This window comes from Melospiza melodia, chromosome 3 (genome assembly GCF_035770615.1).
Source record: "Melospiza melodia melodia isolate bMelMel2 chromosome 3, bMelMel2.pri, whole genome shotgun sequence".
Lineage (NCBI taxonomy): Eukaryota > Metazoa > Chordata > Aves > Passeriformes > Passerellidae > Melospiza > Melospiza melodia.
The window spans coordinates 7,173,522-7,200,713 of record NC_086196.1 but is presented as its reverse complement, the minus strand read 5'-3'; the positions used below and the strand labels follow the sequence as shown (position 1 = coordinate 7,200,713).

Sequence of the window (27,192 nt, the reverse complement as noted above, 5' to 3'; positions counted from 1 at the left end):
CAACGAGCCAGAGCTGGAAGTGCGTCATGTGCAGAGACTTCCATTCTGTCTGTGTTCTGAAACCATGCATACAGCTGTGACATTACAGAGAAGTTTAGATAAGATTAGATTTTTCCTTCCCATTCCATACTTCTACCCTGAAAGCTCTGATTCCTCTATACTCCTTTGGGTTTAGTGCTTTCCTTCTGAATCATGTTTCATCATTTCTTCTTCCCCATCCCTCCACTCCTACATCTCATGTGTCTTTGCAGATGCTATCAATTTTTAATTTTCATTGGCCTTCTCCTGACTCCCAACTTTTATCAGCATCCTCAAGTGAATGTGGAAGACTGAGCTCACAAACCAACTTGGTTATCACCAAGCTTTAGATCCAGCCCAGTGACAGTCCTAGGGGTTGGAAAAGCACACTTCTTTACAGCCATTTTTTATGCTTTTTGTGAATTAGGATTGCTACAGAAAGGAATTTTCTTTCAGTAATTAGGAAGGCTTATCCAGCTTAAAATCTAGGAGATGAAAATTCAAATTTTTGCTGCACAGAGACTTTGTGATCTTTGTTTTTAAGACCTTTAAAAATGGGACTGTACTCATTCCCTATTCACAGGGATCCTATAATCGAAATGTGTTACAACTCAAGTGCCCACTTACTACCACAAGGAATCTCTACTTGTGTCCAAAGCACTATACAAGGAATTCTATAACAGAAATACTCTCATTATAAAATATTAAGATAAAACATAGGTTTCATCATATCAGAATATGCCATTCAGAGTATAGATAACCCTCAGACTGAGTGGCTGGCTTATTCACTGCCCAAGTTCAGCAAACAAATTGAGGGGATTCTATACTGCCAATGAAATAACTAATTGCTAGGTTTTGAAACTTCTGCTTTGAGGGATGTTGGGCTGTCATGATGTAATCATTAAGATCAGAAATATGTCCCATTATTACCTCTGCCAGGAACTTTCTCTCTAACCCAGGAAATGTAATTTTTTAACCTCTGAACACTTCAATTGCTTTATCTGTAAAACTGAGGAGGGATATTTAACTTTTCTTATGGCAGTGTAAGCAGCATCACTGAATAATGATTGGATAAAAATAATCATTAGGTTCAGTAACTGAGAAAAGTAGAGAAACATGTCAGAATCCCTACCCAGGAGATTTTACTGCCTTGCTCAAAAGTAGAAGGCAATGAGAATTCAAGGGATTATGAAGATGATGTGCAGCAGCAGATTTCCCTGAGGTGCACAAGTGAACAGATTAGCATAAAACCCCAAGGCCTTTCACAGGGTCTCTGTTTTTAAAGTGGTATTAAATACATATCCTGACTAATGTTAGCTATATATTTTTAATTATTTTTAAAATAAAGCTGTGAAATTACAGTATTTTAATGAATACACAGATATGTAAGCGTACATCTGCGTAATAACAAACAATTCATGTCTATATTTATATATTATTATATTTTAAATTTTTTTTTCTACTACCTTTTTTCTACTTTTGTTCTACTACCTAATTATATGAGGTTTATCAGGAGCCACCTCACTTTTCTATCTATTGGTTTTCTTCCTGTTATTTTTTTTTCATTATCTGCATGAAATATTTCTACTTCTATTTTCCATTGAGACTTTTGATATGCAGAATCTCAAACTGAAAAACCATGGCAGTCTTAGACCTGTGCTGCAGATTTTGTTTACTGTCTTATGTTTCTGAGCTTCCACTTTGTCTTCTGTCATAATTACTGAGCTTCTTTTCCTTCGAACTGAAACTCTGAAGAGTGAGCGTAGGAATTTTCTTTCTAAGAAGGAAGCAACTAGCAAATTAACAAATGCCTGGGAAAAGGAGATAAGACAAGGGATTTTGAAGTTGTCTCCTCTTTATATGCTTCAGTTGTGTCCTAGAGTTGAAAGCAAGTATTTCTTTAACCTGATAAATCTCCAAGCTTAATCTCTGGCTCCTCTTTTAGGGTTTTGCATTCCCTTCTCCACACAGAGTCCTTGCAGCTAAGGCATCTCCTTGGACTGGGAGTGTGGTGCTGTAAGTCAGAGGTGATTCAGTCAGCATGCCTTTTTCAAGCATGGGTGGTCATCTAGTCCTGAAGTGGATGGTTTGAGAGAATTAAATCAGTTGAAACAAAGCTGTATAAAATAGTGATTATTTTTATCATTTAAAACCCAGATCAGATTTGCTTCACTCCTTATACAGCGGAGGTGATGGGAACACACAGGAACAAGGCAGAGGGGAAGAGTGAGAAGCTCATTTGGGAGGGCTGTAATGTCAATCAGCTGACCAATTACCACCTCAAGAGCAGAGGACTACCATTTGTAATTGTACACTAACAGCATTTAGCACACCATATCTTGTGAATGATTTGCTGCAGTTACTGTGTATGGGCCTTTAATTTCTACTTTGAATCCAGACAAATTGAAAATTTCAATGCATTTCTGGGCAACAAACACTTTGCCACCTCACTCAGCAGCAAAGCAGCCCAAGTAAAACACATGTGCAATAATGCACACTTTCTTATAGTATTAGCCATAGTAGCTGCTACTGTTTTACAAGTCATTTTAATTTTAATATAAAATATGTTAAGAAGAAGATAAATGAGCTGCGAGACCTCCTCTGTCTTCATCAGCTGTTTTGGCTAATTAGGGTTCACATGTGTACAGTGCAATGACTTTGATTAATTCCACTCTGATATGAGTACTAGCAAGGAGCAAAGATTTTTAACAGAAAAAAAAGGATATGAACTAGATACCTGTGCTGAAAGGATGTGCACAAAAGAGTCACTTACGGTTTCCAGAACTGCAATAACTTTGAATTCTAGTTAAAGAAAAATAATTCCTGCAGTAGAGCCAAAAGATGAGTGAGGGCATCACGCTCACCATGACTGTAGTTCTGGAGCACAGTGTGATGTGTCACTGATTAATAGTCTTTCCTCATTCAACAGCCTCCAAAGCAGCTAGCAAATGGGGTAAACATACCACAAGCTACAGTGAATGAGTCAGCACTAAAAAAGGAAATAGCATGTTGTTCTAAAAATGGCTTCAACCCACTCCTGTCTTCCTAGTGCAGTTGAGAGCGAGCGTCATCGCTTACAGCAGAGGCGCTGCTAAGCATGTGGATAATAATGTCAGCTGTGCACTCCACACAATGAAAGAAAAGCACAGTTGGCCTCTTGTAAAAAGAGAAAGAAAAAAGCAGCAGTTTCAACAAGGCTCTTTGCTGGTTTAAGTTAGGCTGCGCGGAGAAAACCTTTGAGGACAAGTTAATGGATAAATAGGCCTTAAGCCCTCAGTTACATTTTCTCAGGAGCTCTGCTGGTGGCCGTACGGATTCCTGCAAATTAAACCACTGCCCTTGTGAGGCACACGACTGCTTTGTACTCTCCCTCTGGTTTGCAAGGAGGGATTTTGAACTCAATGCACTTTTCTCAGCACTTCATCTTTGTGAAACTAGATTGCATGTGCTTGCTTGACATAAAACCCGTGCATGAGCTACAGAAACTACATCCAATCCTCTACCAGTGAGTGCACACTGTGGAGCTAGCCAGAGCTAGCAGAGTTTTGATACTCACATCCAAATCACAATCACCCACGCTGCCTTCACAATGATTTATGACTAGCCACTACTGAAGAATTAACTGGGCTGTTTCCACAGCAGGAAAAGCTAGTATAGACAGTAGGGTAGCAGGGCAGTCTGCATCCTAGATCAGCATGGACAAATGCTGCAACATTTGGTTTCCTACAGCCACCCCTATGCCCTCCCAGCCAGCAGTGGAGATGTGCAAGACAAACAGGTAGTGCCCAAACAATAAGGGAAATGAAGGGACAGTTTTTTGCCCTATAGTCCATTCACAGTGTTAATGTCAGCCTGTAATATTTTGTGGAGCATTAAATAAAAAGGAGTAGTAAATCCTACACTTCCCTGTATTTACAGAATGCTGATGGGTTTGTGTATCACAAATCCTAGAATACTTAAACACCCCTAAGGGGGAAATACATTCAATCAATGATATTGTAAAGCAAAGCTCTGACCTAACAGCTGTCTTAAATCACTGGTATCTTGAATTACTGTGTTAATCAGTGATACAGGGCACTGCTTCCATGCCCATGTACAAGGATCCGCTTATTGGATAAAATGAATTACTGACACTTTTTTCCAAACAAGAGTGGAAAGATTTCAGAGTTAGTATTTTCTTAAAGCTGCCAGAATATGTCCCTGTTACTGTGGAAATGTCAAAGCTATGAGTAGAAAAGGGAGGCCGTGATCCCACTGCCCTTTAATCAGGAGGAGTTTTCCTCCTTTATGATGTTAGAAATGTGTTGCCAAATTGTTTCTCAGTGTTCACTTCATTGAATCTGAAGGCTGACCTTTGCAGTTGTTACTCAAAGGTGTCACTGGCTCTGAAGAAGTTTTCATGCAGGAGTAACTTATGTTACCTACACTCAGGCCATCTGTAAGAGGAGTCTGCACTTGGGGCTGCAATGACTGCACACTGTCCTAGCCACAGGCTGGCTGCCTAGGGCAGACCCAGCTCCTCTCTAGAGCAGTCCATGCCATTCTTCCTGCATTCCTGCAAGGATTGACTGTAAAAATGGTGAACTATTCACAAATGTTGCTTTGTGGTTTTTTTGCTCTTCTTTTTTTTTTTTTTTTTTTTTTTTTCTGGGTTTGACCATCTTACTATGCTGTGCTTAGAGTTTGTTTTTTAAAGTAGAATTGCAAATGTGTTTAAGTAGCTCATTGTCCATATGGACAAGTTTCCTGGTACTTTGGTAGGGAAACACTTTTTGAAAAGTATGTAGATAGTTAAGCATTACACAGTAGAGAGGCAGGAGACAAATACTCATTTTGCTCTGGAAGCTAGATAATTGCAGTCATCTGGACTTAACCATAAAAAACATTATGTCAATTTTTAGTTAAAATCAGAAAAAAAACTATGAGAGGCAAATACAGCTGTTAAATAGCCTTTAAAATATTTATGTTTTAAAGACATGTACTGGTTTTTCAGTAGTAGACCTACAACAAACTGAAAAAAAAGTTATAAAATTTCTTGCTTCATTAAATAAGATGTTGTTTACCACAGGCCACTTTCTGAGTCAGCCCTGCATATGCTGCCTTTTAGGTTCATCCTTAGGTTCAGCCTTATAATAGCTCTGCAAAGTGGAGACCTTGCTCCTTAGTCTCTGGCTTCAGAGGTGCTGTGCGTTGTAAGTTTGTTGGGAGCACCTCTCCTTTTCTTTTTTTTAGGGGCATTTTTTTTCTCTTACTTTATACTTCTGTAACCTTGAATACTCTGCAGGATCTTGCCCAACTCAGAAAAGCTTTTAGTCAGCTCCGGTTGCTGATGCTCTGGTTCCCTGGGTCTCATCTGGTGCCTGTCAGTCAGGCAGCCCAGCTGGCAGCTGTATTCCAGGTGTATTCCCTTTCACCTGTAGGAAGAGACAGGCTGCAATTCTGTTTAGGTCTTTGGCCTTTGAATGCTTGGTTTAAGCAGAATTTTCATTTTATTCAATTTATAGAAAAAGATTTAAAGGAAAATGCAACCATGAGCTGGCCCAAAAAGACAAAGACATAGGAAAACAAACTCTGGGCGCAAACTCCCTTCCTTGACAGAAAAGCTGCTTGTGGCCTGCATGCAAAGTTCCAAGTTGTGATCTTTGATGTTTCTGTCAATTTCCCTTAGTACAATAATTGCTACCTTGTGCTACATCTATTCTATCAAATTACATGGTGTCAGGATGGTTTCCTTGGCGCTGCATTCTGATCCTCAATACTGTTACATTGCTCAGCAGGTCTCAGGGTTTTTTTTCATCCAAGCTAGCCAATTTTTTCCTAAATTCCCTCCTGAGCACTCTTGGTCCAGTACTTAGCACAGGCCAGGGTGTGTTCCTGGTAGCCACACTTTTTCAGAGGCACAGATTGCTTCACAGCATGGGGGTGAAGTGCTGCAGGGCAGAGACCTCCAGGCAAGACTGTGAGTCTTTAGTGACCTGTGTTTGCCCAGCCCAAGGCAGTCACCACCACATTTGCATCCTTCTCTCTCCCAAGTTCTTGTGGCTGTGCAGCAGCACAGTCAGTTGGGGCAACTCACCAGCTCAGCTGAGCACTTACCTTTTCTTATCCTTATTACTGTTGTAGGGTTATTTTTCAGGGAGCACTCTAGGTCATTTGAGCATTACTAGCATTGCTTAAAAACCTGAATATTGCTTAAGGAAAACCTGCCCCACTGAAGTTAATGGTAATATAATTTTAAAGTGGCTTGAGCTGACCACAAAGCAGTGTCCTTGATCACACACCAAAGGAAATTCACAGCCAATTGAAACACAGGTTTCTTGGTTGAAACTCTGCTGGTTTTGTCTCTTAGATTGAAAGACTACAAACAGGTTCTTATGTACGTACAAGCCAAGCCCTCCCTTCAGTCCAAGTTCACCTTATAATAAAGCTCTGGCGCAAGATCTCAGTGAGCTTAGCAGGCTAAAATCACCCACAGTGTGGACAAGCCCATGACTGCTGTCTGACTGCACCTTGCTCCACCACGTCAAAACAGCAGAGTCCTGAGGGCCCCAAAGAGACCCAAGAACACAGCAGAGGATTTCCAGGTGGCTGAACTGCAAGGATCTGTGCCATCAATATGAGCACAGATGGTAATGGGGCAGGAATTTGGCCCACTTTCATCCAAACAGTATAAACAAAGCCACAAAGTCCTTGCACCAATTACAGTATTTAGCCATCCTCAAATTATAATTCACATAGTTGCTGGAGAACCAGTTGGGAAACATAGTGCTGGGTGTTTTTTGTTGTTATTGCTGGTTTTGGGGGTTTTTTGTTTGTTATTTTTTAAATTTTGTTTTTAATTTTGCTTAATTTAATTTTTTTATTTTGCTTGTGAGATATGTGTTATAAATCATGATTAAACTGAAAAGAGTGCAGTTCTTTAGAAAACACAGAAGCAATTTTAGTACATTGGACAGAAATCTTTCCTTCAAAGATTGCTTAGTGCAGTTTGCTTGGAACTCCCCATGAGAGAATAAAAGTAGGCAATAAATAATGCTGACAATGATTTTCCTCTTTGAACATCTCCCAGCTGGAATAGTATGTTTGTGGTCTGCATAGGTGTCCAGATTATTACCAAATCCCAAATTCCTGAAGTCAAGTTGTTTTCAACCCAATGTAAAGCATGTATTGTTTGGGATCTACATTATTTCCTTCCTCTTTCTGTAACACTATGGCTGTTCAGAGCAAAGCCTGAAGACAATGGCTGGAAATATTACTCTTGTTTTCTCAAATTAGCTCCTGCCTTGATGGACAGTGTCAACTCACCTTTGGGAATGCTGCAAGAACTCTCTGTGCTTCTGAGCTGTCAAGAAGTTCAAGGAGTAGAGGGTGGCATGTGAAAATTAAAGCTAATTATGAAGAATGACATTGTTAGTGGTGAGGAGGAGTCCCTAGCATGTTTTGTAGAGACTTTTCAATGACTTTATTGCATAATTCATGTTCCTTGCACAATGAATCAGCACATTAAGAAAAAAAAGGCACACAGAAGAAGCTAGTCAAAAATGTGCACTGAGAATTGTGGTGAGCTGTAGACACAAGATTAGCTACTGAGGAAACAAACTTCTCTTTTCAGATACTGCACTCTTCCTTCCTGCAAAACTCCTGAGCAACAGGGTCTAGAGTCTGCAGCCAGTCTTAGTGCCATCAACCTCAGAACAATATTCTTGTAATTGCTTGGTGTTCCTTCTTGACTGAAATTGTTGAAAACACAGGAGGTCCAGCTTCCATCTCCCACTGTAGCATCAAGGAAATTTTCTGCTAATGCAAAAAATCATCTCTGTCTGCTCTGCAAGATTGTCATTTACTTTCATCTACTTGCAGCTGTGAGCAGAGGCTGTTTTTTATGAGGCTCTTGAAGACATGATTTAGGAGAAAACCTCTTACCTGCATTTCAGATTGTGTCATCTTCTTGACCAGCCTGAGAAAGCATGAAATTACAAAAATTATTTGTCTCCAACAGAGTGTTTCATATCTTATCCTTCTTCACATCATACATAGTGTAATTTCATGTGCAGACTTCAGCTTCTGCTTCTAGTAAAATGTGAAATTTGTATTACTAAAATAAGATTTACGTAAAAATCAATATTTCCATTAACTTTATATCTGCATGCTAATTAAATTTCACAGAACTCCTATGAGGTAGGTAATCCTCACTTTAACCTTTGGGAATGAGAATTATGAAGAAGTGATAGTCATCTCCCTCAGCTGAAGCCCTTTATTTAGGAGAGTTTCATTTTAGATAGTAAAGTAATCAGCAGTTTTAAGCAGATCAGCAGTTTAGCTGTGGAACAACTTTAAAATTCTGGGAGCTGTGAGCAAATGCCATGGAAGTGGATGGAACAATGGGAGCAGGTCTGTTTTGAAATGTCAGTGGCTGTTGCCATTTTGATTGTTTTAGCTAAAGCCTAAACTGAAATAAACTTTAAAAAAATCAAATTAACAGTGATCAAAGTCCAGAAGAATGAACGTTTCATTGTTTCTTCCAGTTTTATCATCAGTATTTCTTAGCTACAAGATTAGATGTTCACACTCCTAGAAGTAGTTTTAGGGGCCTAGATTGCCTGTTTCTCATAAGGTATAAGGAAAAGCTTTTTCCCCCTGAGTGTAGTGAAAAATTAGAACAGGTTATCTAGAGAGGTTGTCGAGTCTTCATCTTTGGAAATATTGTAAACCCAGCTGGACACAGTCAAATTATCACTGAATATCCTGAGCTGGAAGGGACCCGCAAGGATCGCTGAGTCCATGTCCTGTCCCTGCACAACACCATCCCCAAGAGTCACAGAACGTGTCAAAGGGCGCTGTCCAAAGCTGTGTCAGGCTTGGTGCTGTGACCACTTCCCTGGGGAGCTGTTCCAGTGCCCAAACACCCTCTGGGTGAAGAACCTTTACCTGATATCCAACCTAAACCTCCCCTGACACAGCTTCAGGCCATTCCCTTGGGCCCGGTCATGGTCACCACAGAGAACAGCTCAGGGTCAGCCCCTCCTTTCTTCCCCTCACAGGCAGCTGTAATTCCAGTGAGTTCTTCTCCCCTCAGTCTCCTCCAGGCTGAGAAGACCTCAGCCACTCCTCATACAGCTTCCCCTGAAGGTCCTTCAGCATCTTCGTAGCAGTCTGGGCAAGCTGCTGTACCTGGCCATACTTCGGGCAGAAGGCTGCTCTAGAGACCTCCAGAGTCCCTTCCAACCTCAGAAATTCCATGATTTCTAGTTTTTTCTGTAGTTTAGTCAAATCCATCCCTGTTTTCCCTGACAACATGCTGGTTTTTTCTTCCTGAGAATCAGGGGACAGGCACACAGCTGAAGTCCAGTTAAGGGTCCAAAATCCTTCTTCTGTCAAATCTGGTCTGAGCACAATCAGTATGCTCAACAGGAAGAATAGAAACATACAATCATTTAAAAATGGAATGGAAAAAAAACGGAAATTATCTTTAAGGCTATTGAGTCCAGCTGTTAACTCAGCACTGCCCAGTGCACCACTATACCATGTCCCTAAGCACCACATGTACACATCTTTAAAATACATCAGGGATGGTGATTCAGCTGCTTACCTGGTCATCAGTCCAGTCATCAGTCTATTTTAATCAAATTACAACACAGCGTAAAACATATAAAATAATAAAAGAAAAAAAATAAGAACTCTACTCAAACAAATATGTATTGCTTCTTTAAAAGGGAGATAGAAATAAGATTTAAAATAAAATTCAGAAATCATTACTTTTGCAGCCATTACCTGGTCATGTGACACTCTAGGTATTGAGCTAAAAAATCAGTAGCAAGGGGTATTTTAAGATATGAACTTCTAACAAGGAACAGGGATAGCAACATTTTATCTAAAGCAAGTAAATTTATTTTTATATTAACAAAGTTTCTAGAATACCCACTCTGAAGGTGACAGCTTGGTTTCTTCTGTAGCCTATAGAAGGTCAAACACCATCTCCTCAGTTCCATGAATTGCATTCTCAGCAGCAGGATGTGCATCAGTTTGGAGCATAGGTACTTCTTGCTTTGTTAAGAAGCTGTAAAAGTTTTATCCAAACACTCTTTTATATAAAATTCATGTGAATGCTTGGCCTAGGGGCTATAACTAAGCTCCCTCTTTTCAGGTAAATCCCTGATCACAAAGCTGCATCACACCCTTTTATGTAAAGGAGTCCCTCTCTCCTAACCAGCCTCCCCACAGAATCTGTGAGGGCTTCATGAAAACGCTGGGAGTGACAAAGAGAGGAGCAGAGCTCTCCAAAAATCATTGATTAGAAGGAGGCCAAGAAAATCTTTCACTTCCACAGCTGTTTCATCATAGAAGGAAAAAATAAGGCTAATTTGAAAAAAAAAAATCAACTAAAAACCAACAAACAACCAAAAACAACCCCACCTTTTTTCTGCAGAAGATGATTTTAGGATCTGACAGGGAAATAAGAGAAGGCCTTTCTGCTGCCTGTAATCAGATACAGCAAGTCCAAGAAAGGAGAAATATTTGAGATTTTTCTTTGTGCTGTACATTCTGATTGCTAACTAAGATGGACCTTCTTTATGTTACTTTGCAGGAACTAACTCTCCTAAGTGCCTTTATGGGGAATTTAGGATCCTTCCTAGGGTCCTGGAATTAGCTCTCAGTTCAGCTTCATAATATGTAATAAGTGTTAGGTATCAAGTGCTTTATTAAAATCGACCCTAGGTGATTAATGTAAGATGTCAGAATGAATCAGTAGATGGACAATTGAAAGGCGTCAAATTTTCTGAACCTGGTGCTCCTTACAGCAACAGTGAATGACACTTATGAAGGAGACTCATCATTCTCTGTAATAGTCATAACCAGATCAGCAGCCAGACCTTGTCAGCCCCTTGTTCTTGCGAAAGGAAATTCATATGGTAATATGCAGTATAACTCCTCTGTGGATAGAAACTACATGTACAAGGATTCATGTTAACATCTAGAACAGAAGGAAGGCCTTTTTAGACATTATAAATATCAGCACTCATCACTGTATGTAAGTAGATAATTAGGGTAATTATTCTAAATTAGCAACTGCAAGCCTTGCAGATGGGAATTTCAGGGGCTGGTAACTATTGTAAGGTAGAATTTCTGCAGGTTGCAAAGCCCTTTCCATATTTTGGAAGATATATATTTAATCACCCTCATACATGATGTTAAATGTTTTTGTTAATATCTCAAAATGAAAATCTTTCCTGCACTTTCATAATGCTTTTGCTTTTCTTTAAAGCTGTGTTGGGGTTTGAGATAGCCTGGATTTGGAAAGATGTTTCCAAGTACTTAACCTATCAGTTCAAATAAATTGAGAACTAGGCTGAACTGGGACTCAAATTTTGCTTCTATTCTCAGTCCATGAGTAAAAACAATGTCGAGGGTCCTTTCATTTGTTTTTTCTTTTCTTTTTTATTTTGAAGATGGAAAAAAAAAAAAAAAAAAAAAAAAAACCAAAAAAAACCCCAGATATTTTAATTGTGAAAAATGTTGTAACAACCATAAATGTTGTAACAACCATAAATGCTTCTGTGATAGCTGATGAGTTGGTCTGATTAGAAAGGGATTCTTGTTGCCTTGTGTACCATGAGCACATCAAACCATAAATGGAGCAGGACTTTGTTTTTTAGCTGTGGTCTTTAGCTGTGATGTGAATTCATATAACTTATGAATACAGACAGCAAAAGAAATGCAATCAACAGAACCAGTAATGCACATAACTTTAAGGTTTGTCCTTATCACAGTGAAGAAGTTTAATTTTTTAGATACTTTAATGTACAAAATCAGTCATTCCTATCTTTTAAAATAAGATTGCAACTTCAATCAACAAATAAGCCTATGTTGTACTCATTTAAATCCAGTCCTTATCTAGTTATTTGAACATGGAATTTCAGACAAAATAAAGTTGAGAAAGTAATAATTTTCTGCATTTGAGCAAGTAAAAGGTTATTGATCAATGTGTTTTTAAACTTTCTATTTAATTATCTTTGAAGTGAAAAGAAGGAAAGAAGTTTGAAGCCTAAATAATCATTCTGTGGAAAAGTTATTAGGGGATTTTTTTAGAAAATAATATTAAGACATGATAATTCAGCTTTAGTAGTGAAAATTTAACAGTACACCTTGTAGTGGGCCTATGTAGATGCCAGTAACTGCTTTTTTGGCATTTGGATTTTGGCTTTAGCCATGCTGACATACATTTAATAAAGACTATTTAAAAATAAGAGTATGTTTTTACAATATCAAGTAATAAAATAGCTCTCTAATTCAGATTTTTACAGCTGTTGGAGTTGTCAGCTGTAGATTAAAAAATTAAATGCTGAATTTAATGTATATATATTTAGTATTTTAAACGACTGGCTATGACTACTATGGCTATATGTACATTATCTTTTAGGTCTCATAGAATCATAAAAAACATTCCTGCAACTTTAATCTTATACATATTAGGTCTGAGAAAAGAAATGAGGACTATGTATCAGACTTACAGGCTTCAAGTTTGGGAAGATTTTCGATGCTTGCTTTCACCACCCAAAGCTCAATAATGTGAAAAGTTTGTTTCTTTGTGTGATGCAACCATATTTCACTTAGATTCATGCTCTTTCCTATTATTTTGTATAAGAACATGACTTTTTTTTTCTCTGATAATTATCTCTGACATTTTTCTGATATATGCAATCTATTTCATCTCATCTTATCTGACTTCATCTTCAGTCTTTTTTTTCTTTTTTCTACCTTAAGCTTGGGCTTTTAAATTTAATATCTCTATTTTTACTTGTTCACCCCTTTTAAAACTTCCTTTCTCCTTTAATCCCTTTTTAGGACTCAAAGCCCCAGCTCTGTTCACCTGCTGTGCAGGCTAATTCATCTGTCTTGAAAGGGCCATAGATGGCAAGCAGATCATGTTAATTTTTTAAACCCAGTCTCCAAGACTGCTGAAACCAATGGGAGCATTTGCTTCAGCTCCACAGTGAACTCTGTCCATAGAAGCTTTCAAATATGTTTGACTTGAAAATCTTTTTTGACATCGTGCTTTGCAGAAACCATTAAATATATGTCTAATTGAGATTTCAGAGTTATAGTATATTAGTAAATAAAGACATTAAACTGCCTAATGTAGATGGAATAACAATGTTGACAAAGGATTTAAAGCTGCCAAGGGCATCTGCCTTGGTCACTGATGAACTCTGTCACATCCTACTTTTTAACTGTGAGTCCTGATCATGCATTACAGAGAGTTGCCTGTATCCTTAAAACAAATTAAATGCATAAGTATGCTTCTGGATTAGAGCCAGAAGACACAGCACCTTGGAAGATTAAATATTAAAAAAAAAAAAAAACAATACTGGCAGAGACAGGCTGTGTTTAATCATAAGCATTGAAACAAGGCTGATTTCACTTTGGATTGAAGAATCCACTCCTGCTCAATTCTTTGGTAATTTGTGGTGAGGAGAGTTTTCCATCCACCAGCTGTGGATTATCTGACTACCAATTTTACTGTTTGGAAATCCATTTGAACTGCATAAAGGAAATTGCAATCCTGCAACCTCATGAATTATTTAACTGGTTGGATTTCTGACGTATTACAGTCTCTCTATCAACCATTTTGCAGTTTATAGATAGAAAAAAGACAAATTACCACTTTTTCTTTTTTTTTTTTTTTTTAACAGAAGTTTGCCCTAATCCTATGCATTTATGCCAAGATCATGGCTTAGTTTATGTGAAATACACCATTCAGCTCCCTGAAAACCCATTATAAGGACTGCTGGTAATAAACCCCAAAGTGCTCAGCTTTCAATGAATTATAGCTCTGAGATTCCTGATTAACTCATTGTTATCAGATTAAAATCTATGTGCAAACTTTAGGCTGCTTCCTGCAGTTTAGAGCATGTCTACAAATAGATATTGCAGCTCAGCTCACAATCCATGACTTCATTGTTCCTTGGGTTCTAACATTTACAAACTAAAAATTTCCAGCTCTGAAGTTGAAGTTAAATGGCAAAATCATTTAGGGTTCTTGGAAATCTCTTTATAAGCCATCTGTTTCTGAAGAATAAAAAATTCATTACTTGTCTTTGTAAAATGAATAAAGGAAGGAAGTATTTAAACATATGGAAAGAATAAACCACATTCCGTGTGTGTGTGTGTTTTATGGTCTCCTTTAGGTACCTCAGGATGAATGGGGAGGATACCCAGCTGGTGGGAAAGATGAGGAGATCCCATGCAGAAGAATGAGGAGTGGGAGCTATATTAAGGCCATGGGAGATGAAGAAAGTGGAGATTCTGATACAAGCCCCAAGACATCGCCAAAATTATCCGTTCGGCCAGAGTCATTATTAAAATCCATTGGGCAAAGACCACTGGCAGATCATCAAAAGTAAGCTACACTTCACCTTTCTGGAAGTTGTCATGACTTGGATAACTTTTCTTTGTGTCTTATGGGCAATGGTCAGCTTCCATAGGAAAAAAAAATCTATCTCTTAAAAGGTGATTTTTTTTGGCTTCATTTTAACTTAGTTACAGCTTTTTGTGGTTACTGGATGAAAACCTGATATCTTCTTCCATCCATGAAATAAACCTTCTACTTCTGAATGAGTTTGTTATATTTACTGAAGGAAATGTATACTTATTTTATGCCAAAAGTTCAAAGTTATGGGGTTTTTTTCTCTAGAAGGATTGGTTTCTATTACAATTTTTGTTATTTCATTGCTTTCTCTGAAATAGAAAATATACTCTATTCTATACTAGATATAATATTAAATATACAATTGTACCATATATTGGGCATTTTACACCTTTTTTATCAGTGTAATGCTTTATGTATCAGCTATACTGCATCATACTCATTTAAACACATTGTGGAAAATTTTGTTTGACTGGATTATTTTCATTCATACTACCATTCATACTACCTACAATATGGCCTATTAAATAACTAAAGCAAATCTTACAACTACAAGAAAGTATGTTGGAAGTTTTCCAATAGATCTTTATTTTCCTCTCCTTTTTATCTTTTCAATATATAATTTTATAAGTAAACTGTAAAAATTCTTGTCAGGAGGGTTTCAAAGTGGTAGCCTGACTTAAAATCTACAGATTCTATTAATTTGACTGGATGTTTCTCATGGCTTAGCAAATTTATCTTTTTGCCTGCGATATAAACTAAAGAAATTAGGAGTGAAATCTTGGACCAAGTGTTATTTATTGTTCTGTAGGTAATACCGCACAGTTTACAATAGTGACTCACCTTTTCATAAAATAAAACAAAACCCATAGGCAAAAATCCTGTTGGGTTAATTAAATTGAATTATTTGCCTTGCAATCTGCAAGAAAGCCACCAACTTTCACTATTATTGAAGAGAAGAGTTTCCAGCTTCATTGCTTCATATGGTACTGGCCCAGCCACTGCTTGGCTGAGTTCTGGGCACTGTTCTCAGGGATCATTCCCAGAGACAGTTTGGTTGCAGTCATTCCAGTTTTGGAGGGGATCTCTTATCTTATTCATGCCACAAACTGAAATATATTTTAGACACTGTTCTAACTTTCCAAGCACTTCGATCAAATAAAATATATTCTATGCTGTTCTTTGTTTCCAGCTATGGTTGGGCTCCCACAAGGGAATCTGAGTAGCAGCACAAATTTGCCAGTGAGTGACAGGTCTTGGTGCCTGCCCTAGGCCACTACAGCTTATAAACAAATTCAGACAGCAATAAACATAACTAAACATACATATTCAAATAAGGAATATACTTCAAGGAAGAAAGTATTCCTGATTTGTTAAATCATGAAGACAGGTGGTTGTTAGTAGGCCAACACCAAATGTTGTGTCTTCCTTCATTTTTCCATGTGTTGCAAATACACCGCTCAGAATTTAATTGATTAAAGCACGAGTGAACTGCTGATGCACGTACTGGGCTTGACAGCTGTGCTTGTTTGTGGCCCCAGAGGATTTCATGGCATAGTTACCACTAACCAGTCAGAAAAGGAGGAAGCTTTTTGTAATACTGTAAAATACTATTAGGGGTTCTGTTGAAAATTTGTCACTAGCACTGGACTAAGAATAGTTGAGCAGCCAGGCTGCCCCTGGTGACAGATATCTTTTAAGTCCTCAGTGTTTCTTTAAACTGAAGGGCAACACCTTGAATCTGCCAGCCTAACATTCACAGGTTTTTCCAGTGGAGTTGAACAGAAGTGTGACAGCTATGCTGGTTCTTGTAAGTCATTTTTGCAAAAATCTATAGATTTCAGCAATCCTAAAGGCAGACAGAAAATTTCTTCTTGCACAGAAATACCAAGTGCTGATCCTAAACTTGGGTTCTCACCACAAGCCATCACCTCCCAGTATATCTGTCTCCCTGTCCCTGCAGTTGCCTTTTCTGTCTGGCAGATGTCTGGGAAGGATGCAGCAGTGGAAAATGGTTATGGAGCCTTCCTTCCTCCCCCAGCATAGCTCAGTAATCCCCACTGCATGCTGAGCACCATTTGTACCACTGATCATGCTGCTGAACCAGAAGCCAGGGCTTTGAACAGCATTCCTGCATGTATAACAGGGCTGAACAGCATTTCTGGCACGTGTTATGAGAAATTACATAATTCAAAATGTCAGCTGCATTAGCTGGTTTTTTAGCTTGTTTACCCAGATGGAGGGAGCTAGTGCACACAAATGAAATGGGGGTTTTATTCTCTTACTCCTCTGCTGGGGTGGCAGGGTAGCTCAGAACTGGGGTCTGCCAGACCACATTAATAAAAGCTGAATATTGATAGATTTGGCAGTGTAAAAACATTGATTGGCTGCAAAACAAAAGTAGATGGATTTCATAAGAAAAAGCCTACTTTTTCTTCACTATCCTGAATATGATAAAATGAAAATTAGAACAGCCTTCACTTAACCTTCAACAGACGTTTGACATGTGTGCTTTTCTCCTCCATTATTAGCATCTTTGCAGCGATATTTTTCCCATTTAAATTCTGTTTATGCTTCGACAAAAGTAAGCTCTAATTTACTGGTTTGTGTTGCTCAAAGATCCAGCAAATTGAAGATTCAAAGTTTCTAAACAATAAAAATGCATTTTTTCACCTGAATAAATAAATACAAGTAGATGAATGTAAATGAAATAATAGAAGCCTTAGAATTCCGAAATAATATCTTTTAAGTTGCCTTTGGAAAGGAGTATATTTTACTCCAAGTTGGGGAAAAAATAAAAAGGGAAGTTCATATTCTGCCACTGCTGGTTTATAGAGCTGACAGAAGCAGGTCATAGACCCAAGCGCAGCCATCTGATCTCCACCTCTGGCAGAGGGAGAGCACAGCCAGCAGCATCCCCAGCCCCCTCCAGCCTGGGCCACCTGTCTCACCTCTGCATAGTGCCAGGACATGGCTCAGGGACCAGCTCTGTTGGATGCAGCCACTCTCTCTGTAGGATAGGAAAGCTTGGCCAAAGGGTCAGGTAATGGACCTGGCTTATTTCTGAGCATAGCTATAGTATAAAGGGGCTCAATTTTTTATGGACGTTTCAAAAATTAAATGCAGCGAAAAATCTAGATCACTCACTGAAGATAAAGGAATTTAAATTCTTTCTTTATGTTTTAAAAAACTAAATAGTATGTTGCACTACTTAGTCCAATAACATCAAGTTGAAGCCAGTGTAATTTATTAGTATTATTAGGAAATTGCATTTGAGCAAATTATAATACAATCAGACTTGCTGCGGTGGAGACAGGACACATACCTGAATCTACTTCCTTTCAACTCTTTGTTTTCTTGGAATGGTACCAGAAGTCCTATTTAGTGTGGAAATTATGTTGACTCCCTGTAGCCCTGGGGAAAAAAATGTTGTTTTTTTTTTTTAATTATTGTTCGCTGTGATTATACAAAATTGTTCAGATGTCAGTTTTGGTAGGCTAGAAGTGAAATGCAAGCCCTTCTATTCAGTCCATTGTTTTCTGCTGTGCTGTGATGCTACTGAAGATGAAGTTAAACTTCTACAAACTACTGAAGGCAGTAGTTTGTAGAAGGTATGTCATCTCCTGCTAGGCATTTTCACTTACATTAAATATCATTAATCAAATGAACAGTTTATGGAATGGATAGCTGAAACAAAGGGAGTGTCCCTCCCTATCCTAAATAAGTTTTGTTCAATCCTGGAAGAGAGATTGACCCACATGATTTGTAGGGATATCCTTCTAACCTAGTAAATGTAATTTTTCTGTATTTATGACAAAACCAAGCAAAGCTGAGATGGAAGCATCAGAGACACTGGGATCCAGAAAGCAGTTGAATCTAGTTGAAAATAAAAAATGAAAATAAAAGAATTTTGTACTCTGGAATAGGAGAGTAATTCTGAAAAACTGAATGTAATACAGTTATTTGATGCTTTTCATTTTCAGGAAATAAGTACTTAATATACTGATTATGTAAATGAACAGAATAACACTGTAAAAATAGCAAATTCCATTTTCAGTATCTCCTTTTTGAAGTGTTATGAAAGACTCTGAAAACCATCTCACCATTTAGTCAAAAGTGATAACAATAGCATTTAGCCCAAAGTAAATACACTCTATTTGAAGATCATAGTGGTATCACTCACACAAATGAAGAGTCACGCTGTGCTGAAGTTTTCCATTATGCTCTGAAGTGACTCACAGGAAACTATGAAAATTAAATAGGTTAAGCTGCAGTAAAATAAATTCAGTGACAGCAATGTGTACTTTTGTTTTGTAAACTTCTAATGGCAGACTTTTCTATTTCTGGTAGTGCGGACACTTTAAGCTGATGGGTGGGCAGACAGAAGGACATGTGAGCACAGAGGTAGTACAAAAGTGTAGTGTTTCAATGAGGAAGGGAATCTGCCATAGTACAAATTATTTGGCAAACTACAACAGTACAATAGCGGTGATAATTCAAGTTGTCTTGACAACCGAAGATGAAGTTTTTCTCTTAATACTCTGCCAGATTTTGGCCACTGTATGGAATGAGTATCTTAAATTATGAATCACACTCACAGAGAGAGAGCATCTATGCCTCCCTCAGATGTTTAACATCTTTGTTTTGTGGGTTGTTTACAGCCATAGCACACCTGAAGAGCATGATGCATGTCCATATTTCAGCCACTCTTACTCACAGCCTGGTGAGTCAGCACTCAGCACAAAACACTTCATTCAGTATTGTAAGTTAATATGTCTAAAATCTGAAATGGCTGACGTGTTTTCTGAGCTTATAGTAAACCAGAGCAAAAGAATGATCTTTCACTGCTCTCCCTCTTTTCAGAGTGAGAGATTGCATCTGTCCACAGCCACACTAACTTAATGCTTATCTGAACTGTTATCCAAGGCATGTCCACCTTCTGTTCTGCAGACTTCATTATGGCAACAAAAATGTTGCCAAAGCACACAGCAAGGGGATTAAACCTCAACCAGATCTGACAGCACTTAGCTGCCAGACCCCCTGGCTCAGCAGGAATCATGGAATAGCACAGACTCCTCTAAGATACATGGGAAATCTCCATTTAAAAAAAAAAATCTTTCCATTTGCAACCATTTGTGGTAACCATACCATGCTTACAACCATACCATTAGAAAGTGAAAGCCAAAAAGCCAAAGGAGAATTTTGGAAGCAATGCATAAGACCAACCCTGTGGGTTTTCATCCATCTCTGCCCATGACAGTGCAGACCCCACTATTCTTTAGTGCCAAACAAATTTGTGGGTTTTTCTCCTAAGACACACCCCTTGGCAATGTACACAGAAAAGGCTGTGGGTAAGTGTGCACATGTGGGGGAGTAGGTGTGCTGCAGAATTTCTCAGATTGAGAGTTAAAGCACACCTTCCTTGCTAGAGAAATTAGTGTCCTCTTTCAACATTATCCATTGCTGTGCACCAGTGATCCAAGCCTTCTTTAATTTTTAAGGTAAACTTCAATTTGCCATTAGAGCTTCTACATTTTAAAAAAGGAATGGTTTTGAAGCCACTCCTGAGAAATATTTGTAATAGAAGAGATGAGGAAAATCACTAGAAAAGGAACTCTCATCTTTTATATGCTTTTTATTTATCTTTGGGGTTTTTTTCCCCTCAATCTTCTGACTCTAAAAAGCCTCATTACACACTTCATTAGTAGCTTTCTGAGGCCCTATAGTGCAGTAGCATCTACTCAGAGTCTCTGAGGGGTGAAATTGGAGATTTACTGAGGAGAGTTTGAGGGCTAATTACAAAGCCTTATCAACTAATAATGTAATCAGAGGGCCACTGGCATGGTGATAGTCTGCTGCAGTCAGTAAGATCTGGGTTAGATTAGGCTGCAGGGTTAAGAGGGAATGCTGATGAAGGGCAGACAGTCATCTGGCTACCTAGGAAACATCTTTTGTGGGGTCAAAAGAGATCCTCATCTTTCCTTCCTTTGCAGAATAATAGCAAATGCTCTTAAGCAGTGTTAGGCATCTTGTTCTCTGAGAAGTAGCACAGTGTGAAACACAGGGAGTCGCTGAGCCCAGATGTCCTACCTCATTTGAGTAAATACCAGCTTTATGTTGTAGGACTGAAATGTATTACCCTGGATTAGGGATGGAAGGGGGATCCTAAGGCTCTACACAAAGTCCAGAGACTTTTCAGGAATAAAGCGGGATTTTCTCAGAAAAATGCAATTACATGATGGATTGTGGTGAAAATGCAGTAAGATTCAGGTCAATATAAGAAGCACAAGTAGTGACATCCAAGGGTAAATATGCTTCTGGTTTTTGGTGCCTATTTGTTTCTGCTTCCAACAAATGTATTTGTTTTACTTTTCATTTGAAAAGGATCAAAAGCTGGTTTTCCCATTTATTTAGTTTTCAATTAAAACTAAATAGGACTATAAAGCATGTGTACAGAAACACTTCTTCAAGCAAAGATGTGAAAATTAAGACTTTTTTGTTTAAAAAACCAGAAATTTTGTGGATGTATATGTATATATATATATAAACACACACACATGCAAAATTCTTTTCCCAATTCTACTCAATTGTTTCCCCAGAAATTACAGTCTCATTAATATCTTCAACTTATCTTCAACTTCAGCATGAAGGTCATTTATTTTCTTTAGTTCTACTGGTTTTAACGGACTTAACATGTATGCTTAAATTAAGCTCATGTTCAGATGCTTTAATGAGTCCTGATAGGCCCTAGTCTACATTTATTCTACCAAATTAGACTTTTTGCATGTGTACATGTATATGCACCAAAAGCAAAAAGTGAGATAGCTTTCTGAGGAAATTAATGAATATTTCAATTCCACAAATGGATTTCGGAACACATATCCAATATTTGAGTTCTGCTTAGATCCATAGACCTATCTACTGAACTGCTTCATGATGCCGGAAATGCCCTTTGAATTTTTGCCATAGCATTTGCCTGAATTTTGTTGATGCTGACCAGCTTGTTGCTGCTATTATAAGGGGACAAGATGTTTAGGATTAGCTATAGATTAGCTATATGTGTAAATCTGTCACCTTTTTGAAAGTTTAGAGTTTAGATTTCTTGTAGCCTACTTTTTTTTTATTACAGGAACATTTTGAGTGATTGGGAATACAGGCTTGGTTGAGCCTACATCCTCTCTATCTTTGCAAGGAGTGATCAAACCACCAGACTGTTTAATGATTCTGATGATTTCCTCTCATTCTCTTCTGGTTCATGTTGTACCAAATCCCTAAACACTTACTGACAGTAAGAGTTCTCTCCTACCAGTCAGTGATTAGTAGGCATTTCATAAGGGTAGAAACAGCAGTCTCCACCTCTTCCCTAATATATTCCTGTAATAATATTCAATATATTTCAGGCACACTTTTTAAAAGGTATGGGTTAATGATGAACTATCTAGGCGCCTAATCTATTTCATTTGGCCCAAATTCTCATCTCTACCACTGATCAAAGAGAAGCTTCAGACTGCAAATATTAGAAAAGGAATTCTTTGCTACAGATGAATTTATGAGATTTATGTGCACTTTTGGTTTTCCAAAGAGCCAGACTAAATGTGCTGCTTGAAAGGGAGAATCAGAGTTAATGTCACCACTCTGAGTTCTCCAATGGGCTGCATGCAGGCACATCTGGGTGCCTCTGCAGAGCTCCATTGACTCCAGCAGGGCTCCATGGAGATGCAGGGTGACTCGCAGCTGCTGCACAATGGCCCTGCTGCCTAAGCTATAATCATTAGATTCTGGTCAATGAGTTATTTCATGTATCTAGGAAGACATAGTTAAGATAGGTCCAGATAGAGAAATGAATATCCATTGAAATGCAAATCTCTCAATAAAATAGGTTTTGATAACTGCCGCTACTTTGATAATTTTAATGCACCTCCCTTTTAGGCACCCAAGATGAATTCTTTTACAAATTTTATCTTTTTGTCCCAGAAAGATACTTGTGAATTGCATATACTGATTTGAACAGAAGTGATTGTACTTTCTTTAATGCTCCCATTCACTCTCACATTTTTGCACAAATGCAGGCATGATCATGAAAATAAAAAGGTATGATTTTAGAAAATGGCAATTCCAAAAATTAATTTGATGGAACATGGACTTTCTTTATATTGGATGCTCCCTGAATAAACCTGATAAACCCATTCAGAGTCAGAAGGTGACCTTCTTGCTGCAACTTTTAGAGGCCTCAGAAAACATTAATTCACTTTCAGTGCCTCCTTGACCCAGGCTGCACTGGTGACTGAACATTTGACAGAGAAGAGGTACTCTGGGGAGTGATCACTATTTTGGATGTGAGTGGATCGAGGAATGACCTTGGCAAGTGTATTGCTGGCATCACAATCGTACTGTTTTATACAATGGTATAAGGTTTAGGATAAAATATGTGATGTCAATCACTTATTAGAAAATGCAGACAGTAAAATACAAAATGAAACCAGTGTGACTGGGATCCCTTTCTCAGGAGTTATATAGTCCATTTTTCCTCTGGGGCTGTCTTGGCTGTCAAGTATTTCTGCTCATGAGTTAGAATATTTAGGAAGAAGGGGGCTTCTAGCTTCTACTCTGTACTTGGCTGTAGTGGGTTAAACCACATTGGCACTGGTGATGCCACACTTTAATTCCTGTATCCAGTTTTGGGCCCCTCTTTTCAAGAAGGACATTGAGGTGCTGGAACATGTCCAGACAAGGGCAACAAGGCAGGTGAAGGGTCTGGAACACCGATCCTGTGAGGAGCAGCTGAAGGAGCTGGGGCTGTTTAGCCTGGAGAAGAGGAGGTTCAGGGGAGACCTTATCACTCTCTACAGCTGCCTGAAAGGAGGCTGGAGCCAGGCAGGGGTCAGGCTCTTCTTGCAGGCAACAAGTGACAGGACAAGAGGACACAGTCTTAAGCTGCACAAGAGGAGGTTTACATTGGGCATTAGGAAGAAATTCTTCACAGAAAAGGTGTTTGGGCATTGGAATGGGCTGCTGAGGGAGGTGGTAGGGTCACTGACCCTGGAGGTGTTTGAGGAAAGACTGGACATAGCACTCAGTTCTGTGATCTAGTTGGCAAGGTGGTGTTAAGTCATAGGGTGAACTTGATGACCTCAAAGGCTTTTTCCAACCTACTTGATTCTGTGATTTTGTGATTTTTTTGTGTTCTTTTGACCCTGGACTAGCTATAAGACGTTAAACCGTGACATTTTCTAATTCTGGCATTTCAAGCTGTCCTAAAAGTAAAAGAGTATTGTTACCATACATACCTTTTCACCAAACAACAAAACAATTCGTCCTCTGCAAAACATGCAGTGTTTGTGTAAGTCCTGGTGCAGTACTGTGTGCTGTAAATCCAGCTCACAGCAATACTCATCATGCAGCAGCGCCAAGAGACTTCAGGAGACATTCCACAAACCATCCTGGGTTTTCATCAGCATCTGATCTCGGTGACAACAAAGGATGGGCCAAAGTGAAAGATTTTGACTGAGTGATGTGAGGTGCTGTGGCACACACCGTGGTGGGAATGCCTCCAATTCCCCAGTGCCATATGTGAAGTCACCACGCTACTTCAGACACTATAAACTTTCCATAAACTTTCCATAAACTTTCCACAAGTATATAAAACAATTGAATTCAGAGAAAAAAACCGAAATAATGTTAGCTGTCTCTTAAAGCATCCTACTCCTTTAACAAATACACCATTAATATAAAAGGAAATGGAAGGCTAAGTATTAGATTGCTGAAGATGAGGAAATAAATCTTTCTGTTATCATTAGTTAATGCCCTTCCCTTATCATTAATGTGTTATTGCAGCTATTGGATTAGCTTGCATTAATATTCCCTTCATTAAAACATGTTCTAAATAGCTCATGGTTTTCCAAGTCTTCTGTTAGAAAGGCCTAAGTTGGGAAAAGATAAGGAGAAGTAGACATCCTTTTCCATCTTCTGAAATCTCTTCACGAACCTTATGTAGTGCTTTTTGATTGCAGTAAAAGAAAACTTAAATTTCTTTCTACATTTTTTATATATGTCCTGTTAAGGATGACTAGAAGATAAGGAAAAGCACAAATTTAAATTGGGGATGTTGGAATCAAAGGTTTTTTTAAAAGTCATCCTTTTTAGTTTCTTTGGGCTTGAGTTTCTTTTAGCACATCTTGTTACTTGTGATAAGGTTAAAGTAACAGATGTTTTCCTGCAATTATTTTCCCCCATTCTGCTCTTAAACTTTACTCTTGATGAAGTGTGGGAAAGAACAGTTAGTTTGCACAAGAAGTCAAAGAGGTTTTGGGTTAGTGGCAGTCTCCTGAGTGAGGGGATGGAATTAGGCGGCCTCAGCAGGTTGAGCAGGACTTTGATGACAAATAGAGGTGTTGGGGGCACTTTTGTAATCTGCAGAGAACAGAAGGATAAGTGGCCCGGTGATGACTTCTGGGGGGTGTTTTAGAACATCTTGAACAGGAAACTGTTAGCTAGGACTTAAAGAGGACACAGTAAAGATTAGGATCTGTGTGGGTCAAGAATGAAAAAGACCTGTCCTTGGGGGTTCTGGCAAATGTGAGTTCTGATCATGGAGGAAGGGGTAGCTTTCGAGTAGGATCATCAGAACATGTGAGCTTTAGACACAGAAGCCTGAGTTTTTGCAGTTTAGAGAAATGCAAGAAAATGGAGACTGTAATGCAAGACTCTTAGAAACTGCTTAGGACTTCTTTTGGACTACTGTCTCTTCCCTTATTCTTGATTTTGTTGGAAAATGCAGCCTAACCTCACTGCCATTCACTCTGTGCCAGGGTGACAGGCTATCCCAGCTATGCTATCAGTTATACTGTCCCAGATAAACATGTCAAGCTGTAGTTCACTTTATCTGGTTATAATACAGTATTTGTCCTCCCTGAACACACTCAGGCAATCTGCTGAGTGCTGAATGTGCTACTGCAAATTTAGCTACCTTCACTGGGAGTCCTTCACTTTTAGAGCAGAGGTTCTCAACAGCTGTAAGGTCATTACATGGAAGTGCTTTTTTCCCCAAAATTTCTTTAGGCTTTGAGCCTTTCTTTCAGATAAGATATTTCTCATTAAATTTAAGACCTCTGCCTGGCTGCCATGAACTTCTTCTGAAGCCAATGGAAAATGGAAAGTAACCCTTGGGGGCAGAAAAGCTTTTAAAGGACATCTCTTCCTAAAATCTAGTCTATTTAGAAAAGCAAGTGGGAAGAGAGCAGACACACTAATTTAATTTTTCCTGTTAGTCTCACCCTATTCCTGCTTCTCCATAGTGCTGATTTTTAGAGCCACCTCTTTGATGTTACTATGCATATTTTTTTAGTGGTCCTGAAGATGATCTGTTAAAACATCTCATTTGCACATGCTTGTCTTGCCCTTCTGCAGTGATCAGCTGAGGTATAAGATCATCTATGCTGCTACAGAACATAAAAGAAAATTGATTTCTTTTTTCAAAGCAAAAGAACTTTGATGTTCTGGAGATGAAGGCCAAGAATTTTGTTCCTAAACTTATAGATGGAGTGGATGTCATTAAAAAGTCAGCATTTACTAAGGCCATGTGTTGCTTGTGTTTTCTAGCACTGTTGACAAGCATGAGATTTCCTTGGGCAACAGATCATGACATTTGAGAGCAACTTCCCCATATAACTCTGGTATTTCACTTCCTAGATCATGTTTATAGCAAGGTCATAATTTTCACCATCATTGACACAGTTATCCTAGAGGATAACTTTGAGATTATATCTTAGAAATAAAAACTAATCATTTCTATTTATCAGGAAAATTTCAAAGTGTTACTTAAATGAGTGTAAAATTGCTTTTCTGGGCTGTTATATTTTATGTAACATTTCTTTTACTTTGCTTCAGTTCCATGAATCAATTAATCTCCTCTGATAAATGAAAAATCATTTAACTATCAGGTAATATCCACACTCATTCATCAAAACTCAGCTGCTTAGAAGTACTATGGAATACTGGGCTTCTTTCCATAAGAAATTATTGCTGTAAAAATTGTTGATGTTATTTAGTGATAGAAATACCTAACAAGGAACCAGAATGTGATTAATTAAATACTAGGTTTTAAATCATTATTTAGAAGGGGATAGTAATTAGAATCAGGTTTCAATTAATTAATTTTGAGTGTTTCATGCAGTAATTTCTAATTTAATTGTGTTCCTTCTATCTTTTCTTAATGTAGCCCATGTTTTAATGAAATTGCAAACATCTCTTTAACAAACTGTTTATGAACTCAGAATTTAGATTTTGCCACCTGGTGATGGCAAGCAGAACACCCAAGAGGGACTTATTTGTTTTGAAAAATGCTAACATAACAACATCAAAGAGTTTATTGGCAATACCAGACAGATTAAAAGTCTCTCTACCCTCATGAGACCCCACCTGGAATAATAATATGTCCAGGTCAGGAGTCCTCAGCACAAGAAAATGTGGATCCCTTAGATCAGCCTCACAGGAGGCCAGAAGGTGATCAGAGGGCTGGAGCACCTCTCCTGTGAAGGCAGGCTGACAGATCTGGGGGTGTTCAGCCTGGAGAAGAGAAAGCTCCTTTGCAACCTCCCAGTACCTAAATGGGCCTTTGTACCTGGCCAGGTACTGATAGGGCAAGGGGGGATCACTTTTGAACTTAGAGATTTAGGTTAAATCTTAGGAAGAAATTCTTGACTGTGAGGGTGGTGAGGCCCTGGCACAGGCTGCCCAGAGAAGCTGTGGAT

At 38.5% G+C, this 27,192-nt stretch overlaps 1 protein-coding gene across 19 annotated transcripts in view; it reads left to right on the top strand.

Moving 5' to 3' along the window:
• The window catches only part of DLGAP2 (DLG associated protein 2), a 455,404-nt gene that overhangs the window by 372,465 nt on the left and 55,747 nt on the right, over positions 1-27,192 (top strand). For all 19 annotated transcript variants that reach the window (XM_063150740.1, XM_063150738.1, XM_063150739.1 and 16 more), the window contains one exon: positions 14,205-14,416. In XM_063150740.1, coding sequence (XP_063006810.1) covers positions 14,205-14,416 — 212 coding nt within the window. The remainder of the gene's footprint in view (positions 1-14,204; positions 14,417-27,192) is intronic.